The sequence below is a fragment of the Felis catus genome, chromosome B3, assembly GCF_018350175.1.
Source record: "Felis catus isolate Fca126 chromosome B3, F.catus_Fca126_mat1.0, whole genome shotgun sequence".
NCBI classification, from domain to species: domain Eukaryota; kingdom Metazoa; phylum Chordata; class Mammalia; order Carnivora; family Felidae; genus Felis; species Felis catus.
This window is the reverse complement of record NC_058373.1, coordinates 40,284,428-40,305,403: the sequence shown is the minus strand read 5'-3', so window position 1 is coordinate 40,305,403 and position 20,976 is coordinate 40,284,428. Positions and strand designations below refer to the sequence as shown.

Genomic DNA, 20,976 nt, shown 5'->3' with positions numbered 1-20,976 from the left:
TAGGATGTATCTGAGGTGTATTTTTTGGCATTTATAGGTTTAAACTCCACTTGGGTGCAAGAGGTCTCAGGAAGGGAAGGGAGCAGGATGCTGTCATTTATAAAGTACCTGCTTCTTCCTACCCTAGGCAGTGAATATGCCTTCTCATACAGTCCTCGCATTGTTCCTGCTATCCCTAGTTATAGATTAGAAAGCAGGGGCTCAGAAGTATTGGGGGAACTTGCCTAGCTACTGGTGGATGGCATGGGTGGTACAAGAAGCATGAGGCAGCCCTATGATGGGATTCTGATTTGGTGACCTTGGACAAGTTCCCAGCTAAGTATCAATCAATTCATCTGTAAAATGGGGAAACTAATCCACAACTTCAGGGATGCGTTACATAAGACAAATAACCTCATGGTAAATTCTTGGGGGTTGTGATTATTGCTGGTGGTCCTACTGCTAGTTTGAAGGCCAAGGTCAGAGTGGTGCAGATCAGGACCAGAGATCGGGTAATTTCAGCCCTAAGTGTCTGAGCTCTCTCTTTCTCCTCTTGCCTCCTTTACTCTGGGCCACATAGTAACATGTATCATAGGTTCAAATCCAAGGCAAACAGTGTTTCCAAAATACCTGTGCCAGAAGATCTAGGTTTGAATCCAGGCGACAATAGCAACCTGTATGACATGGGCAGGCAGTTTACTTTCTAAGACTTAGTTTTCTCATAGTAAAACTAGAGATGCCTTTGGCTTTCATGAGTATTATCCAGGCTCGCATGAGTGCTAAGTGAAATCCTGGTTCTGGAAGTTCTCTGATGGTCTCAGAGCTGTAGGGCAACAGGAGGAGAGGTTATAAAATCAGCAAAGGAATAGAACCTAGAACTTCACTTCAAACCAAAGAGCAGCATCTCCCTCACTTCCAAAAAAAAAAAAAAAAAAAAAAGCTATTTCTTCCATTCCCACATGGCTGAAAATTAGGGGAGGACATCATCCCTGAGGACAGGGATGATTTTTTTGTTTGCTTGTTTGTTTGTTTTTGTATCTCTGAATCCTTAGGACCCAGCCCAAGTCCTTGTAGAAGGGGTTCAGTAATGAACATTGAATGAATGGAAGGCTTGGGTTACCATGGAAAAATCCCTGAGAGAAGTACTTTTATACTAATATGTCAATGACTACATTTCTTCTCCCAAGATGGGAGAGAGAACGGGATGCCAGGAACCTGCAAAGAAAGCAGAAGATTAAAAAATAATGGTCAGAAACCCAAAAGGGGTGTCTTGGCAGACCACAGTTTCCTAGGCTGTGCTCTGGGCTCCCGACTTAACATCCTCCCTTTCAGCAGCCAGAGCCCCTGCCCCAGCGCCAGTTTCTACCAGACCACTGGCCAGTGGCCTTTGCAGATGGGGAAACTGAGGTTCAGCAGCTGAAATCCCCTAAGGTCACACAGTATGGTACTGAATTCATACTTTCTATTTAATGCCAAAAGCAGGTGGCATAGACATTTTCTGTTTGAGAAAAAACAAAACTAATCAAAGGTAATTTCTTGTAGAGTCCTCAAATTTTATTACCCAGAAAGTCTATGTTTAAAAAAAAAAAAAAAAAGAGTTTTGGCAATGATTACATGGTACTTGCTAAACTTTTACCGGCTTTGAGTCCTTCCCAGGGAACCAAAGGTCACTGAGAATGCCTCTCTGGACTGCCTCCCTGCCTGTCACTGGCCTCCTAGAAGCTGGGAGAGGACCCTGTGGACCAGACAAAACTCTGCAGAATTGTCTGATATGCCTGGGAAGCTGACCCCACTGGGCAGTTTCAGAGAGAGAGCAAGGGGCTGCAAGTAGGAATGGTTGCACTTGACCGGGGTCCAGTAGGGCACGTGACAGTTTTGGGGCTCTGCATGGGGTGGAGTAGAGCGGGCCAAGGAAGGAAGATGAGCTGGCCTCACGTCACCACTGAAAGTGACAGTGAGGCTTCTGGGCCCTCCATCTTTGCTATCTTTTTTGCCTTCCCGAAAGCTTGCTGCACTCATTTTCTCTAGGGCCTTAGGAATTTAAGAAGGAATTTAAGGAGGAGAGGGCAATGCTTTGCCCAAAGGGATGCTTTCCCCGTCATGGGTGTTAAGGCATTGCAGATCATGGAATCGACGTTAGAAGGGACCCTAGAGGTCATGCAAGCCAGGGGACCTCACATGTGGCTGCAGACCTGAATCGTCTTTGGAAAAAGACACATTCCTGGGAACCATATGAAAACAACTACAGCTAAATCTCTGGGGACAGATCTTGGGAATCTCATACCGTCACAATTAGAACCCAGGACTCAAATCTAGTCGATTGTATCAAACACTTGAATCTCTACCAAAAGCTAATCCAGCCTCTGCCTGAACTTGGGAAGAAGCAACTCATACCCTCCACCTCAAACTGCTCACTGCATTGCTCCACCTCCAGCTCTACTTACTGCAATATTGTTATCACGTGATGATTAGTGATCATTCACATTTGTCACGTACTTGGCCATTGACCCCTTAGCACAGACGCTAAGCTTCCAAGTTCTAGATTGAGACAGGCCTGGGTTCACATCTTGCTGCACTTTACATTTTGTCATTTTGGGCACAGTGACAAAGGACTCTGAGCCTCAGTTTCCTCATCTGTGAAATGAGGACACTTTGTGTGGAATCATGTAACAGTGCTCAACACCATGCTTGGCATTATGTCCTGTCGATTAAAAAGTTGTTCCTCCAGGTAAACCCAAATTCTGTCTCCCTTGTGTCTCCACCCAACTCCTCCACATATATGGCCCTGGGCTCCATGGCTCCATAAAGCAAACCCATGCTCCCTGTCCCTGGGAAGTCCTAGGCAGACAGCAGGCCCCTTTCCCAGCCCCTGACCTTGACTCCTGTCCCCTCACACCTTGTTTGGCCCCTCTTTTGAGAGGTTTGGCTTTAGAGATGATGAAATTGTGGGAGGAGGACTGCTCAGCAGGCCAGGCCTCTAAGAGTTCCTTGAGCATGTGGGGAATCAGAGCATCTTATGTGAAAGGGGCTGTAGAGAACAGTGATCCCAGGAGAGAAGAGATTGTCTCCTGCACTCTGCAAGTGTAAGGCCATTAAACTAGGCAGCCAGCTGTGGGGCAGGCATAGGCCCAGGCATAACACGTCACAGCTGGCCAGGTAGATGATTTCTCCTTATTTTACATTTGAGGCACAGAGAGGTTAAGTAACCTGTATAGTGATGCACAGCTATAACAGTCAGACCTGGGATTTGATGCCAAGTCTTCCTGTACACCATACCCAGAACTAGAATGAAACAGAGCAGTGGCATTTGAATTGAGGTCTAAGTCCAAAAGGCATTTTTCTTTCAGAAATCATCTAGATAAATATTTGCTCACTCCTTACCTGACAACAACCCTTTGCATTTTTACAGTATGCTTTATTTTTTTTTCCCATTATGTACACCTTCTTCTTCTTTTTTTTTTTTTTTTTTTTCTTTTTCTTTTCTGGGGTGGGGGAAGTGCTGATATTTGCTCATGGGGCTCATGGCATAAAATTCACAAGGTACAAAAGAATACTGAAAACAGTTTTCAGTTCTTCAATTACCATATGACCCAACAGTTGCACTCCTAGATACGTACCCCAAAGAATTGAAAACAGGTATTCAAGCCAAAACCTGTACATGAGTCTTCATAGCAGTGGTATTCCTGATAGCCAAAAAGTGGAGACAGCCCGACTCTCCACCAACTGATGAACAGATAAACAAGGTGTGGTACATCCCTAAAGTGGAAAATAAAAGCCATGACGAGAATCAGCATGGATGAACCTCAAAAACATGCTAAGTGAAAGAAGCCAGACACAAAAGGTCACATACTGTATGATTCCATTTATATGAGATATCCAGAATGGGCAAATGCATAGAGCCAGAGAGCAGATTAGTGGCTGCTAGGGGCTGGGGGAGAGGAGATGGGAAAGGACTGCTAGTGCATATGGGGGGGTTCCTTTCAGGGCGATGAAAATGTGGAACTACATCGAGGTGGTGGTTGGACTATATGGAAATTGTACACTTTAAAATGGTTCAAATGGGGGCACCTGGGTGGCTCAGTCGGCTAAGCGCCCGACTTCACCTCAGGTCATGATCTCACTGTCCGGGAGTTTGAGCTTTGCGTCAGGCTCTGTGCTGACAGCTCAGAGCCTGGAATCTTTTTCGGATTCTGTGTCTCCTTCTCTCTCTCTGCCCCTCCCCTGCTTGCATTCTGTCTCTCTCTCTCTCTCAAAAATAAATAAATAAACATTTAAAAAAAATTTTTAATAAAATGGTTCAAATGGTTCATTTCATGTTATGTGAATTTTACCTCAACTTTATAAAAAGAATATTGAACATTGAGTCTCTCCCCCCAATCCTATCCCCTAGCAACTGGCACATGTTCCAGAGATATTCTGAGCATTTCTAAACATTTGTGTGTATAGTTTTTCATATAAATGGCAGCATGTTGGATACGTCGTTCTGTACCTTGTTTCTTCTACTTAACAGATTTTGGAGATTATTCTACGTCAGCACGTACAGACTTGCTAGGCTCTTGCTTTTGACATCTTTATACTGTTCCATTTTCTAGATGTGCTCTGGTTTATCTAGCCTGTCTGTTCCCTTTTGATGGAAACTTAGATTGTTTCCAGTATTTTGCTATTTCAAACAAGGCTGCTGTGAATAGCCTTGTACATGGGTCATTTCACACATGCCTCTATCTGCAGGGATTTCCTAGAAATGGAATTACTGGGTCAAAGGGCACGTACATTTTAATTTTTCCAGTTGCAAAAATAATGCGTATTTGTTATACAAATTTCAAACAACTCTGAAGCTCATGGGCTAAAAAGTGAAAGAAGCTCTCCCCACAACCCATATCCTCCCTCTCCTTCGTCTGCCTCCCTTTTCTGTGCACTTCCTCCTTGGCTTCTGGCCTGCAGCTCTCAGAGCCTTCCCTGCCTGACTGATTCTGGGTCTCCCCCTCCTCCTCACCCCTCCCCCCCCCACCTCCTCCTTCTCTTATCCCTCAGTAGAGACTTTCTCATCTGTCCCCAGGGCCTGGCTGGGACTTAGGCTCACAGTCAAATATAGCCTTTACCACCAAACCTACCAAGAGCAGGTCCCTGGCAAATGTTTTTAAATCATAAAATGTTCAAACCAAAAGATTAGGGGCTTCTCACCCAACCCTCACATTCCACCTTACATAGGAGGCAACTGAGTCCCAGAGAAGGGAAATGTGGCTCAGTGAGTGGGTTTACAGAGCCAGGAAGAGAAGCCACATTGCCTGACACCCTGTCCAGGAGTCATTTCACTAATTTAGTAAGCAATTATTGAATACCATGAAAGCCCAGTGGGTCAGGCACTGTTCTAGGCACTAGGCTGTAGCAATGAATGAGATAAACCTCACATTATGCTTAGGAAGACCAACAAAAAACAAGTAAACAAAATATTTCACATGGTGGTAAGTGCCACGTGAGAATAAAGAGTGACTGGAGCCCAGGAGTTTTAATACCCAGGGTGGTGGTATCTGAGCTAGAACCTGAACCACAGGAAAGAGCCAGCTAAGCCAACACATGCAAAGGTCCTGAGGTAGGAAGAATATTTTTGTATTCAACAGACAAAAAGAAGGCACTCAGGACTAGTCGCTTAGGACCCTGGAGGCAGAGTGAGGTCATTCTTCAAATCTATAAGGTCAGCTTCAAACCTCTGTCCCAACCATTCCTCCCAATAGCTCAGCCTAGAGGACACAGAAGGGGATCCTTGAACCCTTGCTGAATGAATGAATGAGTACTGTGTCTTAAGGTGAGTGAAGAAGCACAGAGGTGTGTTACAGGATCCTTGAACAGACAGATTCAAGCCCCAGGTTACTAGCTGCGTGCCTTAGGGCCTGCTGTTGTTTACCTGTAATGGCAGCCAATTCTTCATGGACATTGTGACCTATACAGTTACATCTGTATGCAAATCTGCCCTTGTAGCCATAGTGGAAAAGCAGCCATAGACAATACAAAAACAAAGGCATAGCAGTGTTCCAATAAAACTTCATTTGCAAAAACAGGCTGTGGGCCAACTCAAACCTTAGAGAGTGCTTAAAATGTACCAGGTACTGGGGTACCTGGGTGGCTCAGTCAACTAAGCATCTGACTCTTGATTTCAGCTCAGGTCATAATCTCATGGTTTGCGGGCTCAAGCCCCACATCAGGCTCTGCACTGACAGCACAGAACCTGCTTGGGCTTCTCTTTCTCCCTCTCTCTCTCTCTGTTACCCCCCCCCCCGACACACACACCCAATAAACAAACAAACTTAAAAGAAATGTACCAGGTACAGTCCTAAGAGCCTTATGTATATTAACACCTATATAATGAGGAGCTCAACAGATAAGTTGTTCTGTAAGGACAACGTGAAGGACCTTCTGAGGCTTTTGTGGGTCCTCTGGATGGATAATCCTGGAGGCCCTTTCTGCCTCAAACTTTGTCCAGGTGGTAGTACAAGGAATTGTGGAATGACATTGGGAAGGATCTGAGAGATAGAGTGGGAATGAACCAGAGACTTCCAGAGTGGATGGCTCCCCTGGGACAGGGGACCTAGCTGAGAAGGGTCTGTAGTGTGTGAGCTCTAGACAGTTGTCTTCCCAGGAAAATGTAGCCCCTGGAGGGCTTCCTTTCCAAGTGAATGGCAGAAAAAGCCTAGCCTGGGGTGTAGCCCTGCAGGAACCCCCTCAGTCCTGTCTCCTAGTAGTAGGGTGCACATCTCTTCAACTCTGTGCCTCCACTGTAAAATGAAGGAGTTGGTTTAGACTCATTCTTTACAGCTACAGGCATTTATGGGTACCTACTGTATGCCAAAGACTACATCGGACCTCACCAGCAGTGAAGCAGCCTCAAGCACAAAGAACTATGCCCAAGCAGAATGGGAGGCCACAGCACTAGAGCTGGACCCTGAAGATGGGTAGTTGGGGCATTCCAGGCAGAGGAAAGGACATGGGCATAGAAAAACTCAGAGTATGCAGAGCCTTGTTTGGCTGGAGTGTCAGGTGAACAGAGAGGAGCTCTAAGGAGCAAGGCAAGAAGTAGAATTGGGTCCACGGGTTGTTAGGACCCTGGTGGGAGCTAGATCAAGGGTTATCGACAGGTGACAAGTGCAGGGCCTTAGGGGTCGGGAAAGAGACAGCACTGAGCCTTGCAGAGCTTTGTGGGAGGGGAGTAGGAGGGGGGGACAGTGATACCTGGGGCCTGGGTGGAGGGCACCAGGGGCAGGACAGAGAAGAAAGTGGGATTTGATAGGACATTTGTCTCTCAGGCTGGAAATGGGAGGCTAGCTGGGGACAGATTAAGGAAAAGCCCACCCAATATGAATGGCAGGCAGTGGCTGCCTTCCCAGAGAAGAGGTATTAGTAGGTGCTGCAGGAAGCAAGTTCCATTACTCCCCTTCCACCCCTTAACACTATTCTGGGAGGCCCACAATGCACATTAGCATGAGAAAAGCTCAGAGGGGGCATTGAGATACAGGTTTAGTTGATTTTACTGGCTGCTTTGAGTCCAGGGGCTCATTGAGGCTCACATGTGGACTTACTGGAAGAACATTCCAGACAAATTAAATCTAAGCAGGCATCAAAAAGATTTAACCATGGGGGCATCTGGATGACTCAGTTGGCTGAGCATGCAACTCTTGACCTTAGGGTCCTGAGTTCGAGCCCAACGTTGGGTGTACAGATTACTTAAAAAAAAAAAAAAAAAAAAAAAAGGATTTAACCATCTGACAAAGTTGAGTTTATTTTTAATTTAAAACAATTTTTTTTAAGTTTATTTTTGAGGGAGAGACAGAGTGAGCAAGGGAGGAGCAGAGAGAGGGAGAGAAAGAATCTCAAGCAGGCTCCACACTGTCAGCACGGAGCCTCATGTGGGGCTCGAACCCACAAAGCATGAGATCATTACCTGAGCTGAAACCAAGAATTGGATGCTTAACTGACTGAGCTGCCCAGGGCCCTGAATATATTTTTTAAATGTTTTGAAGTAAAATAGCTTCGGTTAGAGGGATGGATAGAGTAAGCGTGCTGCTTAAAACAACCTGAGCCTTGCCGGTCTCTACCGGAACCCATCTCCCCATAACATTCTAACCCAAGAGGTTGGGGTTTGTTATCCCTGTTCTAGATGAGGCAGCTGTGGCTCAGAGAGGTTTAGAAGCTGCTCCAAGATCACACAGCAGGAAAGTAGGGAAGCCAGGACAGGACTGGAACCCAAGTATCTCTGATCTCTGATTCCTTGCTCTTAACCTGCAGGACATGCAACCCACCAATTACATTAACTCTTCAAAAGTCGGGATTAAAAGTTAGTTAGCAATGGGGGCGCCTGGGTGGCTCAGTTGGTGGAGCATGCGTCTCTTGATCTTGGGGTCCTGAGTTCGAACCCCACAGTGGGTGTAGAGATTACTTAAAACGAGAAGTTAGTAGCCACATTAAACCCATGGTTGACACAACAGTCAAGTCCCCCTTTGCCTCCCACCGCATCAGTGCAGATGGCCTATCACCTGTCCTGAGCCCCCAGGTCTTTCAGAGCTGCTGGCTGTCCTGAGACACTGAAGCTGAAAGAAATGGCAAGGTCTCAGGCCTGGGAGCTTGGTGGAAATGGGCAAACTGAGAAGAGGAAACAATTTAGCAGGATGATTTTAGTTCATTTGTAATCAGACAGACTTGGATCCACCACTTACCAGTTATGTGACCTGAGACAATGAATCAACTGCCAATGAATATACTTCCCAGGATTGTAAAGTGGGGATAGTAGCAGTACCTACCTCACAATGTATATGAAATAAAATCAGTACTGTGTGTAACACACTGAGCCCAAGGCCTGTGTATGTACGTAGCAGCATTCTTTGATCCTTAGAGTTGATCCTCAGGTGGTTGGGGTGGGTCTCTTGAGGTTTCTTTGGCATACTGCAGGACTTTCTTTGGCATTCTTGGCATTTTGCATCTAAGATTCCCGCAACCTGTTGGAGCTGCTGGATAAAGGTTCAGGAGAGTGAGTGGAAACCAGCCTGGGAGTCTGAAGCAAAGCTCAAAGGTGGTCTCTGGGTATTTGGAGCCAGGGTAGAGGGCTTCTGCACAGGAGCTCAGAGATGCTGCTACCTGAACTTTTTTCCCTTTTCAATCCCTGCTAAGCACTTACCCAGCAAGCTCCCTCCTCCCTACACTCCATTTGAAGTCAGCCTTGGAGAGAGAGTGCAAGTCAGGGCTCTCCAGTCAAAACACTAGAGGTGACACCTTGCTCTGTCAAGCTGTGTGAACTTGGGCAAATCACTCAATCAATGTCTTTCATTGGTAGTTTCCCCATCTGTGCAATGGGATGTATAATAATACTAATCCCAGGGGAGAGGTTGAGAAGGTGGGTCTACACTGTAAAGAGAGGATACGAAAGCACTTAGTAAACTTTTTAAAAAATGTTTATTTATTTTTGAGAGAGACAGAGCACAAGAGCATGTGTGCAGGCAGGGGAGGGGCAGAGAGAGGGGAGAGAGGAACCCAAGTGGACTCTGTGCTGACAGCAGCGAGCCTGATGTAGGGCTTGAACTCACAAACTGAGATATCATGACTTAGCCGAAATTGGATGCTCAACTGACTGAGCCACCCAGGTGCCCCGAGCACTTAGTGAACTTTAAAGGCCATGCAAATGCTGGGCATAAATTTCCTCACAGAGCTGATATTGGCACCTCTTCCATGAAACCTTCCTAGACAGCCCAGTTGGAAGTGATTTCTTCCTCCACTGATCTCCCACTGCTGCTCACTGGAACATTACATATATACACGCTGCCCCTATCAAGAGACACAATTCTGAGTACAGAACAACCCAGGTGTCCTGAATTCCAGCTACTACCTTGGTAGTTTCTCTTGGCACTCCTCTTGTGGTCTGTCCACCAAGCACTTTCCTAGCACTTGTCCTGTTCTTCATCTGTAGATTTTAAGACCAGTCAGGTTCATCCTTTGTGGCTCTGCCACCTGACCCCATACCTTGGTGCATGTTGGGGCCCTTAACCCAAATGGATCAATACAGTCCTTCCCTGAGAATTTACATTTGGATCTGTGATTGACAGGGAGTAAATTCAGCATCCTGAGTAATTAAGCCTGTAACATACAAAACTCAGAAGCTGGTAGCTTTTCTTTTCTACCATGTAGATGGGGAAACAGGGAAAGCTGTGATCAGAGAAATAAAGATAAGGGATAGGAAAAAGTCCTCTGGGATTCATGGGGCTCCATGACTTTCTGAGGCTTCCTTCTAGTAAATTCCCTTTTTGGCTTAAACTAGCACTTATAGTTTCTTTTTCTTTCTTTCTTTCTTTTTTTTTTTTTTGAAATTAAAAAAAAAATCTTTATTTATTTTTGAGAGAGAGAGATAGAGCATGAGCAGGGGAGGGACAGACAGAGAGGGAGACCCAGAATCTGAAGCGGGCTCCAGGCTCTGAGCTGTCAGCACAGAGCATGATGCGGGGCTCAAACTCATGGACCTCGAGATCATGACCTGAGCAGACAGATGCTTAACCCGCTTAACCCGACTGAACCACTCAGGTGCCCCAAGCACTTGTAGTTTCTATTACTTCCTGAACTTTACAGAAAAAAAGCCTCAGAAAGGCTTACCACCATGCCTGGGGTCACATAGCAATTTAGCAGCAGAGACATCACAGGAACAGCAGGGAGCCTGCTTGGGATTTTCTATCTCCTTTTCTCTTGGCTCCTCTCCTGCCCGCCCCCCCCCCACTGCCCCCCCCCCCAAGCTGCACATGTGCTCTCTCAAAAATAAATACACATTAAAAAATAGTGTTTTAAACATTAATCAAGGTGTAATTGACATACAATAAATTGCACATTGTAAAGTACAGTTTGGGAAGCTTTTTCCCCACTTTTTTTGAGAGAGAGCACTTGTGAGAGGAGGGCACTGACAGAGAGAGAGGGAGGGAGGGAGGGAGAGAGAATCCCATGCAGGCTCTGCACAGTCAGTGCAGAACCCAATGCAAGGCTCAATCTCATGACCCTGAGATCATGACCTGAGCCAAAATCGAGAGTCAGATGCTTAACCAACTGAGCCACCCAGGTGCCCCATTTGTAAGCTTTCATGTAGATATACATTTGTGAAACCATCATCACATTCAAGATAATGAACATAACCATCCCCCACAAAAGTTTCCTCCTGTCCCTCCTTAATCCCTCCAGCTCCCTGCTGACTGTCACCCCAGGCAACCACTCAGCTGCTTTCAGTTACTATAGACTAGTTTGCATTTATAGAATTTTATATAAATGGAGCCATACAACATGTACTCTTTTTTGTCTGTCTTCTTTCAGTCAGCTTAATTGTTTTGAGAGTCGTCCATGTGGTTGTATATCTTAATAGATCCATTTCTGTTGCGGAGTAGTAATCAATTACATGGATATATAACAATTTTTTAAATTTACCCATTGATGTACATTTGGGTTATTTCCAGGTTTTGACTATTGCAAATAAAGCTACTACGAACATTTATGTGTAAGTCTTTATACAGAGATAAATGCTTTTATTTCTTTTGGATAAATACCTAGAAGTGGAATGGCTTCGTCATTTGGTAGGTGAATACTATGCTTAAGTTTTGCTGAGCTGTTGTTCAAAGTGGCTATACTATTTTACATTCCCACCAGCAGTGTATGAAAGTTCTAGTTGCTTCACATCTTCACTAAACCTTTAGTTTCAGCAATTTTAATTTTAGAAATTCTGGGGTGCCTGGGTGGTTCAATAGGTTAAGCGTCCAACTTTGGCTCAGATCATGATCTCATGGCTCATGAGTTTGAGCCCCACGTGGGGCTCTGTGGTAACAGCTCAGAGCTTGGAGCCTGCTTCAGATTCTGTGTCTCCCTCCTTCTCTGCCCCTCCCCCCTTGCTCTCTGTCTCTCTCTCTCTCTTAAAAATAAACATTAAAAATAATAATAAAAAAATAAAGTGGTAACCAAGAAGGGTTTAAATTTTTTTTAGAAATTCTAATAATTGCCTGTAATTTTAACTCTTAGGTCTGTCATCTATTTTGAGTTAGTTTGGGCATATATATGAGGTGTCAGTCAACTTTCTTTTTTTGTGTGTAGCTATGAAAATCCAATTGTCCCAGCGTCATTTGTTGAAAGATTATCCTTTTTCACTTTTTAAAATAGATATAGGGCTATTTTGATTATTTACCTCTTCTTGGGTTAGCTTTCATGCTTTGTGTCATAAAGAATTAGTCCATTTCATCTAAGTTATCGAATATATTGTCATAAAGTTTTTATGAATCATGTCAAGCACCTTTTCATGTGTTTATTGGCCATTTGTGTATCTTCTCTGGAGAAATGTCTATCCAGATCTTTTGCTCAATTTTTAATTGGTTTGTTTTTTTATTATTATTATTTATGTTTATTAATTTTGAGATAAAGAGAGCATGTGCACATGTGAGTGGCGGGGGGGGGGGGGAGGTGCAAGGAGGAGCAAAGAGAGAGGAGAGAATCCTGAGCTGCCTCCATGCTGTCAGCGGGGAGCCCGAGGTGGTGCTTTACCCCATGAACTGAGAGATCATGACCTGAGCGGAAATCAAGAGTCAGATACTTAACTGACTGAGCCACCCAGGCGCCCCTTTTTACTATCTCATTGTAAGAGTTCTTTATACTGTATACAAGTCCCTTATCAGATATATAGTTTGCAAACATTTTCTCCCACTCTGTGTTTTTTCCCTTTCTTTTTTTTTTTAATTTTTTTTTTTTTAATGTTTATTTTTGAGACAGAGAAAGACAGAGCATGAATGGGGGAGGGGCAGAGAGAGAGGGAGACACAGAATCAGAAGCAGGCTCCAGGCTCTGAGCCATCAGCCCGGAGCCTGACGCGGGGCTCGAACTCACGAACCGTGAGATCATGACATGAGCTGAAGTCGGACGCTCAACCGACTGAGCCACCCAGGCGCCCCTGTTTTTTCCCTTTCTTAAGAGTGCCCTTTGAAGCACAAAACTTTTAAATTTTGATAAGGTCTATTTTATCTGATTATTCTTTTGCTGTTTGTGCCTTTGGCATCATATTTAGGAATCCTTTGCCTAATTTGGGATTTACTCCTATGTTTTCTAAATAAGAGTTTTATAATTTTAGCTCATACATTTAGGTATTTGATCTGTTTTGAGTTACTTTTTGTATATGATATGAGGTAAGGTTTCCAACTGCTTTTTTTTTTTTCTTTTGTGCACATGACTGACTATCCAGTTGTCACAACACTATTTGCTGTAAGACTATTCTCTCACAATTGGTCTTTTCACCCTTGTTGAAAATCAATTGACCATAGACACATGGGTTTGTCTCTGGACTCTCAATTTTATTCCACTGACTTATATGTCCATCCTTATGCTAGTATCACACTATCTTAAATTATTGTTGGCTGCTTTGTAGTAAGTCTTATTTTATGTTTTTTAAGTTTATTTATTTTGAGAGAGAAAGAGCAGGGGTGTTTGGGGCCCCCAGGTGTCTCAGTCAGTTAAGCATCTGACTTTTGATTTTAGTTCGGGTCATGATCTCATAATTCGTGAGTTTGAGCCCTGCATCAGTCTCCATGCTGACAGTGTGGAGCCTGCTTAGGATTCTCTCTCTCTCCCTCTCTCTCTTCTCCTCTCCTGATTGTGCTCTCTTTCTCTCTCAAAAAAATTTAAAAAAAGAAAGAAAAAGAGTCAGCCACTTAACCGACTAAACCATCCAAGTGCCCCTGCAGTAAGTTTTAAAGTGAAGAAGTATAGATCCCCCAACTTTGTTCTTAATTTTCAAGATTGTTTTGGCTATTCTAGGCCCCTTGCAATTTGAATATGAATTATAGCATCAGCTTGTCAATTTCTACAAAGATGCAACTGGAATTCTGACAGGAATTGTGCTGAATCTGTAGATCAAATAAATGGGGCGTATTGCTATCCTAACAATACTCAGTCTCCTGATTCATGAACATGGGATGTTTTCCATTTATTTTGATCTTTAATTTCTTTCAATAATGTTTTCTGAGTATAAGTTTTTCATTTCTTTTTTTAAATCTATTCCTAAGTATTTTGGTATGCACTTTTGCAGCATATGTACTATTCCTAAGTACTTTGTTCTTTTCGATGCTATTATAAATGGAATTGTTTCCTTAATTTTATTTTCAGATTCTTGATTTATATATAGAAATACAATCAATTTTTATATACTAATCTTTCATCATGTAAACTTGCTGAACTTGTTTATTAGTTCTAATAGTGTTTTTTTGTGTGTGTGGATTCCTTAGGACTTTCTATATACAAGATCAAGTCATCTACATATATAGTTGTATGTTCTTCCTTACCAATCTTGATTTTTAAAATTTCTATTTATTGCCTAGTTACCCTGACTAGAACTTGTAATACAATGTTGAATAAAATTATGGGAGCAGACATCCTTGTCTTGTTCCTGATCTTAGGAGGAAAGCATCAGTCTTTCACTGTTAAGTACGATGTTAGCTGTGTAGTTTTTTTTTTTTAAGTTTATTTATTTATGTTGAGAGAGACAGAGATAGTGTGAATGGGCAAGCAGCAGAGAGAGAGGAGACCGAGAATCTTGAACAGGCTCTGTGCTGCCAGCAGCAGAGCCTGATGTGGGGCCTGAACCCATGAACTGTAAGATCATGACCTGAGTTGAAACCAAGGGTCAGATGTGTAACTGACTGAGCCACGCAGGCTCCCCCACTGTGCAGTTTTTATAGCTGCCCTTTATCATGTGGAGGGAATTCCATTCTATCCCCCCCCTTTTTTTAAATGAATGGGTATTGGATTCTGTCAACTGCTTTTTGGTTTTTTTCTACCTTTTGAGACAATTATGTGCTTTTTGTTTTTATTCCATTGATAAAGTTTATTACATTAATAGATTTTTGGAAGTTAAACTAACCTTGCATTCCCAGAATAAATTCCACTTCACCGTGGTATAATTCTTTTTTATATATTGCTGGATTCAGCTTGCTAGTATTTTGTTGATTTTTGTCTCTGTATTATTTTTTTTTTAATTTTTAATGTTTATTTATTTATTTTTGAGAGGGAGAGAGCACAAGCAGGGAAGGAGCAGAGAGAGAGGGAGACACAGAATCCAAAGCAGGCTCCAGGCTCTTAGCTGTCGGTACAGAGCCTGACGCTGGGCTTGAACCCATGAACTGTGAGATCATGACCTGAGCTGAAGTCAGACACTTAACCAACTGAGCCACCCAGGCGCCCCTTGTCTCTGTATTCTTAAGAGATATTGGTCTGTGGTTTTCTTGTGATCTCTTTGTCTGGTTTTGGTATCAGACATAATAAAATGAGTTGAGAATTGTTTCTCTCTCTTCTGTTTCCTGGAAGAGTTTGTGGAGAATTGTATTCATTCTTCTTTAAATATTCTGTAGAATTCCTCAGTGAAACTATCTAAGGTTGTGGGTGATTTCTTAAATTAATACTTCAATCTCTTTACTTGTTATAGGTCTATACAGATTGCCTATTTCTTCTTGAATTGGTTTCAGTAGTTTGTTTCTTTCTAGGAACTTGTCCATTTCTTCTAAGTTATTAAATTTATTGGCAGAAGGTTGTTGATAGTATTCCTTATGCTTTTATAATCCTTTTTATTTCTGTAAAGTTGGCAGTAATGTTCCTTCTTTCATTTCTGATTCTAGTGATTTTTTTCTTTTCTTGATCATTCTAAGGGTTTGTCAGTTTTGTTGACCTTTTCAAAAAACAACTTTTGGTTTATTGATTTTTCTCTATTTTCCTATTCTCTATTTCATTAATTTACACTCTAATTTTTACTGTTTCCTTATCTCTGCTTGCTGTAGATTTAGTTTGCTCTTCTTTTTATGGTGTCTTAAGGTGGAAGGTAAACATTTTAGGTTGATGTTGTATTTTTTATTTCTGTATTTTATTTTTATTTTTTGTTTATTTTTGAGAGAGAGAGCATGCACACACACACACACACACACACACATGTGAGCTGGGGAGGGGCAGAGACAGGCTCTCCGCTGATAGCAAAGAACCTGATGTGGGCTTGCACTCACAAACCTTGAGATCATGACCTGAGCTGAAGTCGGACGCTTACCCAACTGAGCCACCCAGGTGCCCGTTATTTTTACTTTTTCAAGTTTGTATTTGTTCATTTCTTTAAGTAATCTCTACACACAACATGGGGATTGAACTCACAACCCTGAGATCAAGAGTCACATGCTCTTCTGGCTGAGCCAGCCAGGTGCCTTTCTTTCTGCATTTTAAAAATGTGGCTCCACTATTTTCTTGCTTGCACAGTTTCTGACCATAATAAATCCATTAGCCTTATTTATATTTGTATGTAATATGTCTTTTTACTCTGGCTGCTTTTTAAAAAATTTTTTTAATGTTTATTTATTTTTGAGAGACAGGGAGAGACTGAGCATGAGCAGGGGAGGGGCAGAGAGAGAGGGAGACACAGAATCCGAAGCAGGGTCCAGGCTCTGAGCTGTCAGCACAGGGCTGGACATGGGGCTCAAATTCACAAACCGCAAGATCATGACCTGAGCTGAAATTGGATGCTTAACCGACTGAGCCATCCAGGTGCCCCTACTCTGACTGCTTTTAAATTTTCTCTTTATCACATTTTAAAAACAACTTACAATATACCTTGGTATAGGTTTTTTTGGAGGGGAGTGGGCTGGGTTCAGTGTACTTTATTGGTGGTACAAGACCAGGAAGGCTCCCCAAGCTCCTCCCACTCTTTAGGGGGTCTGAGTTGGAAAATACAGTGTGTTAGGGGATTGAGTTGGGGCCCTCAAGCAGCTGAGGGCCTCTGTCTTCCTCTTGTGTTCTTGCTAGGGCTCTTGGGCTGGGAGACTCTTACTCCTTGGAGGTCATGTGGATTGTAAGGTCTACCACCATTTTGCTGTAGTCAAATTCATCGTCATACTAGGAAATGAGCTTGACAAAGTGTTCATTGAGAGTAACACAAGCCCCAGCGTCAAAGGTGGAAGTGTGGGTATCCCTATTAAAGTTGCAGGACAAACCAGGTTCTCAGTGCAAATCAGGATGCCCGTGAGGGGGCTGATACCTGCTTCACCACCCTCTTGATGTCATCACATATGGCAGCTTTTTCCAGGCAGCAGGTCATATCCTGCTGACACATTGAGAGTGGAGACATGGCAGACCATGTTGGTGAGCTCCCCATATAGCTCAGGAATTACTTTGCCCATAGCTGTGGCATTGCCAGTAGAAGCAAGGGTGATGTTCTGCACAGCGTATGGCTGTCATGACACAGCTTACCAGAGGGGCCATCTGCAGTCTTCTGGGTGGCAGTGATGGCATGGACTGTGGTCATGAGTCCCACCATGATGCTAAAGTTGTCATGGATGACTTTAGACAGGGGGCACCAAGCAGTTGGTGGTGCAGGAAGCATTTGATGGTCTTGAGGGAGTTGTCATACCTCCCATGGTTCATGCCCATCACAAACATGGGGGCATCAAAGGAAGGGGCAGAGATGATGACCCTTTTGGCTCTACCCTTCATGTGAGCCCCAGTCTTCTCCAAGATAGTAAAGACATTATTGGACTCTACAACGTACTCAGCACCAGCATCACACTATTTGAGGTTGGTGGGATCTCACTCTTAGAAGATGGAGATAAGCTTTCCACTGATGACAAGCTGCCCGTTCTCAGCCTTGACTGGGCCATTGAACTTGCCATGGGTAGAATCTTTCTGGAACATGTAGGCGATGTAGTTGAGATCAATGAAGGGATCACTGATGGCAACAGTACTTTGTTAGAATTAAAAACAGCCCTTGGGGTACCTGGCCTGGGTAGCTCAATTGGTAGAGCATGTGACTCTTGATCATTGTGTGTAGAGATTACTTAAAAATCAAATACTTTTTAAAAAGTTTTCTTATTTGAGAGAGAGAAAGAGAGAGAGAGAGAGATGGGAGGGGCAGTGGGAGAGGGAGAGAGAGAATCCCACACAGGCTCTGTTAGCACAGAGCCCGATGCAGGGCTCGAACTCATTAACTGTGAAATCATGACCTGAGCCAAAACCAAGAGTCGGATGCTTGACTGACTGGGCCACCCAAGTGCCCCAAAAATAAAATCTTTAAAAAGAAAAGTGGCCCTGATGACCAGGTATCCAGTATGGCCAAATCCGTTTACTCCGAGCTTTTCCATTGTGTCTCAGGGAACCAACTGGCAGTGCACAAGGAGATGCAGCAGAGTGTTGAGCTGGGAGGAGCAGAGAGCTTGGTATAGTTTCTGTGTATTGTGCTTGGGGTTCATTAAATATTTTAGATCTAATGATTTATCAGATTTTCATCAGTTTTCATCAAAGTTAGAAGTTTTTCAGTTCTTTTTTCCTTTTCCTTCAAGTATTTCTTTTTCTCATCCTCTTCCCTCTTTGGGGGACTCTAATTACACACACACACACATTAGATCACTTGAAGTCATGTCACAGCCCGCCAATGCCGTGTTATTATTATTTTGAAGCTTTTTTTCTCTGTGTATTTTACTTGGGATAGTTTCTGTACTATGTATTCGAAGTTCGTTAGTCCTTTGCCATGTCTAATGTTCCATTAATCCATCTAGTGTATTTTCTATCTCAGACATTATAGTTTTTCATCCTTAGAATTTTAATTAATTTGGGTCCTTTAAAAATATCTTCTATTTCTCTACTTCACATGGTCAGTCTTTGTTTTATCTTCTTGCACATGTGGAACGTGGTTATAATAACTGTTTTAATGTCTATGTCTCTTAATCCCATCATCTGGGTAATTTCTGGGTAGGTTTCAATTGATCGGTTTTTCTTTTCATTATGGGTCATACTTTCCTGTTTCTTTGTATATGTGCTAATTTTTATCGGTTGGCAGACACTGTGGATTTTATTTTGTTGGATGCTGGATATTTCTGTAATCTTATCAATATTCTTGAGTTTTGCTCTGGGGTGCAAAAGCACTTGGAAACAATTTGGTCCTTTTTCAGATCCTGCTTTTGTTGGGGCCAGAGTGATGTTTTGTCTTCACCCACTTCTGAGTCAAAAAGTCTTGTGAGTGCTCTACTCAATGCCCCATTAATTGTGAGGTTTCCACTCTGGTTCCTGGGAGCCAGCACTATTCCTAGCCTCGTGTGAGCTCCCAGGATTATTCTCTCTAACCCTACTGGTTGATTCTAACCATGCTTTCGAGTAGTTTCTTCAAATGCAGGCACTATGCTGAATGACCAAAGGGGAACTACCTCTGTAGAGCTCCACAGTTCTCTCTGTGTGCAACTTTCTCCTTTTTGGTTCTCTGTCTTGTGTCCCCAGGCTCCTGACTTCATCTTGTCAGTGCAGCAGACTGCTGGTCTCCACCTGCCCTTCTCTCCCTGTGCTCTGGTCTGGACACTTTCTTTAGACAGTAAGGTGGGGCATTCATAAGCCTCTCCCCATTTGGTTCCTACTCTCAGGAGTCACTGCTTTTCCTAGTCTGACGTCCAATGCCTGGAGAACTGTTGTTTCACATATTCTGTGGGGAATTTTAGTCATCTCAGGTGGGGACATAAATCCAGTCCCGGTTACTCCAACTCAGCTGGAAGCAGAAATTCTCGTGATGGTTTGTTCATTTGTCCAGTGGGCACTTATTGGGGGAGAGCTTGCTGGGTCCCCCTCACAGTGGTCTTGTGGCTCTCCAGACAGTCCAGATTTTCCTATCTCAGGGCCTTTGCATGGGCCCTTTCCTCTGTCTGGACTGCTCTTTCTAGCTGTACTTCCTCTCTCAGCTCAGAGGCCTTTTCTGACTACTTACTCTGTGTAAAGTGAATTGCTCTCTTTTTTATTTCCCATCACACTTCTGCTTTCCTTTACAATTTCTTTTATTAGAGTGTAGGCAGGAGTTTCTGTCAGATTCCCTGGAGCCAGCTCAGGGCCAGGCACACTATAGGTATGCAATAAATATTTATTAAATGACTGAGGTCTTTGTATATTTCATGGTACCTGTCATATAACAGAGCTCAGTCAAACTGGGGCTGCTTGTCTGATGGGGGCATAGCTCCTCGCCCTAAGTCCCCACCAGGGAAGGGATACAGGGCCCCTGGACTGAGGCCATGCACTCCTTAGTGATAACTGAAGGCCCCTGGGTACCGGCCAGGGGAGGGTTTGACAGGTGGGGCTGATGAGTTCCAGACCCAGGCCTCTGGGCCCCGGCACAGGCCGACAGAACCGGACACTGGGCAGGAGCCAGAGCCAAGCTTCCATGACGTCGTTGCCTTCAAGGGCCATGCTCCTCCCTAGGCTTTTGGTGGGACTTCAGATCTCACCCAACCCTCTTAGAGCTATCTGCCACCAGATTCTGGGGAAAGATGGAGCCGTCCTCCCTGGTTCGAGTCCCAGATCTGGTTGTATGACCATCTACAACTATCAGAACACTCACAGAGTTGGCTCTATAAAGTCAAAAGTACTTTCTACATGGAAAACCTCTGTGAACTGAAAACAAGTGCTCACTGAACTGGCAAAGCCTTAGGAAGCTTCTGTCCCAAACCCCTACTTTTAACAAAGGAAGAGCCTGAGGTTTAAATGAAATAATGTATGTAGACTGCTTGGCACCGGGCTTGGAACTTTGTGTTTTTATGCTAGCTACTAGCCACCTGCCTACCCCTGGCTGAGCGACCAGTGCCTCAGTGCCTCCCTCCTTCCCATAGTCCTTCCTACCTCAGCTGGGGGCCTTGATCCATCTTTCTTCAACAAGGATTATAGTTATCATTTTCTTTTTTTCTAATGTTTATTTTTTGAGAGAGAGAGAGAGAGAGAGAGAGAGAAACACAAGTGGGGGAGGGGCAGAGAGAGAGATGGGGACAGAGGATCTGAAGCAGGCCCTGCACTGACAGCAGAGAGCCTGATGTGGAGCTTGAACTCACGAACTGTGAGATCATGACCTGAGCTGAAGTCGGACACTTAACCGACTGAGCCACCCAGGTGCCCCCGTAGTTACCATTTTCTGAGCATTTGTGAGGTGCCAAGCCATGAGGTAATAAGCACTCTACATAC

At 43.7% G+C, this 20,976-nt stretch overlaps 1 protein-coding gene and 1 pseudogene across 9 annotated transcripts in view; both read right to left on the bottom strand.

Moving 5' to 3' along the window:
* The window catches only part of PIF1 (PIF1 5'-to-3' DNA helicase), a 45,535-nt gene continuing 24,559 nt past the window's right edge, over positions 1–20,976 (bottom strand). For 7 of the 9 annotated variants that reach the window (XM_045059166.1, XM_045059168.1, XM_045059167.1 and 4 more), the window contains 2 exons: positions 8,769–8,975; positions 3,422–3,735 (listed from right to left, as the gene is read on the bottom strand). In XM_045059166.1, the coding sequence (XP_044915101.1) occupies positions 3,646–3,735; positions 8,769–8,975 (297 nt within the window). In that variant the 3' untranslated portion in view covers positions 3,422–3,645. Of the gene's footprint in view, positions 1,195–3,421; positions 3,736–8,768; positions 8,976–20,976 lie in introns of those variants that run through there. The other 2 variants (XM_045059161.1, XM_045059162.1) reach the window with 2 other exon arrangements.
* On the bottom strand, positions 16,526–17,872 carry LOC101097487 (annotated as a pseudogene).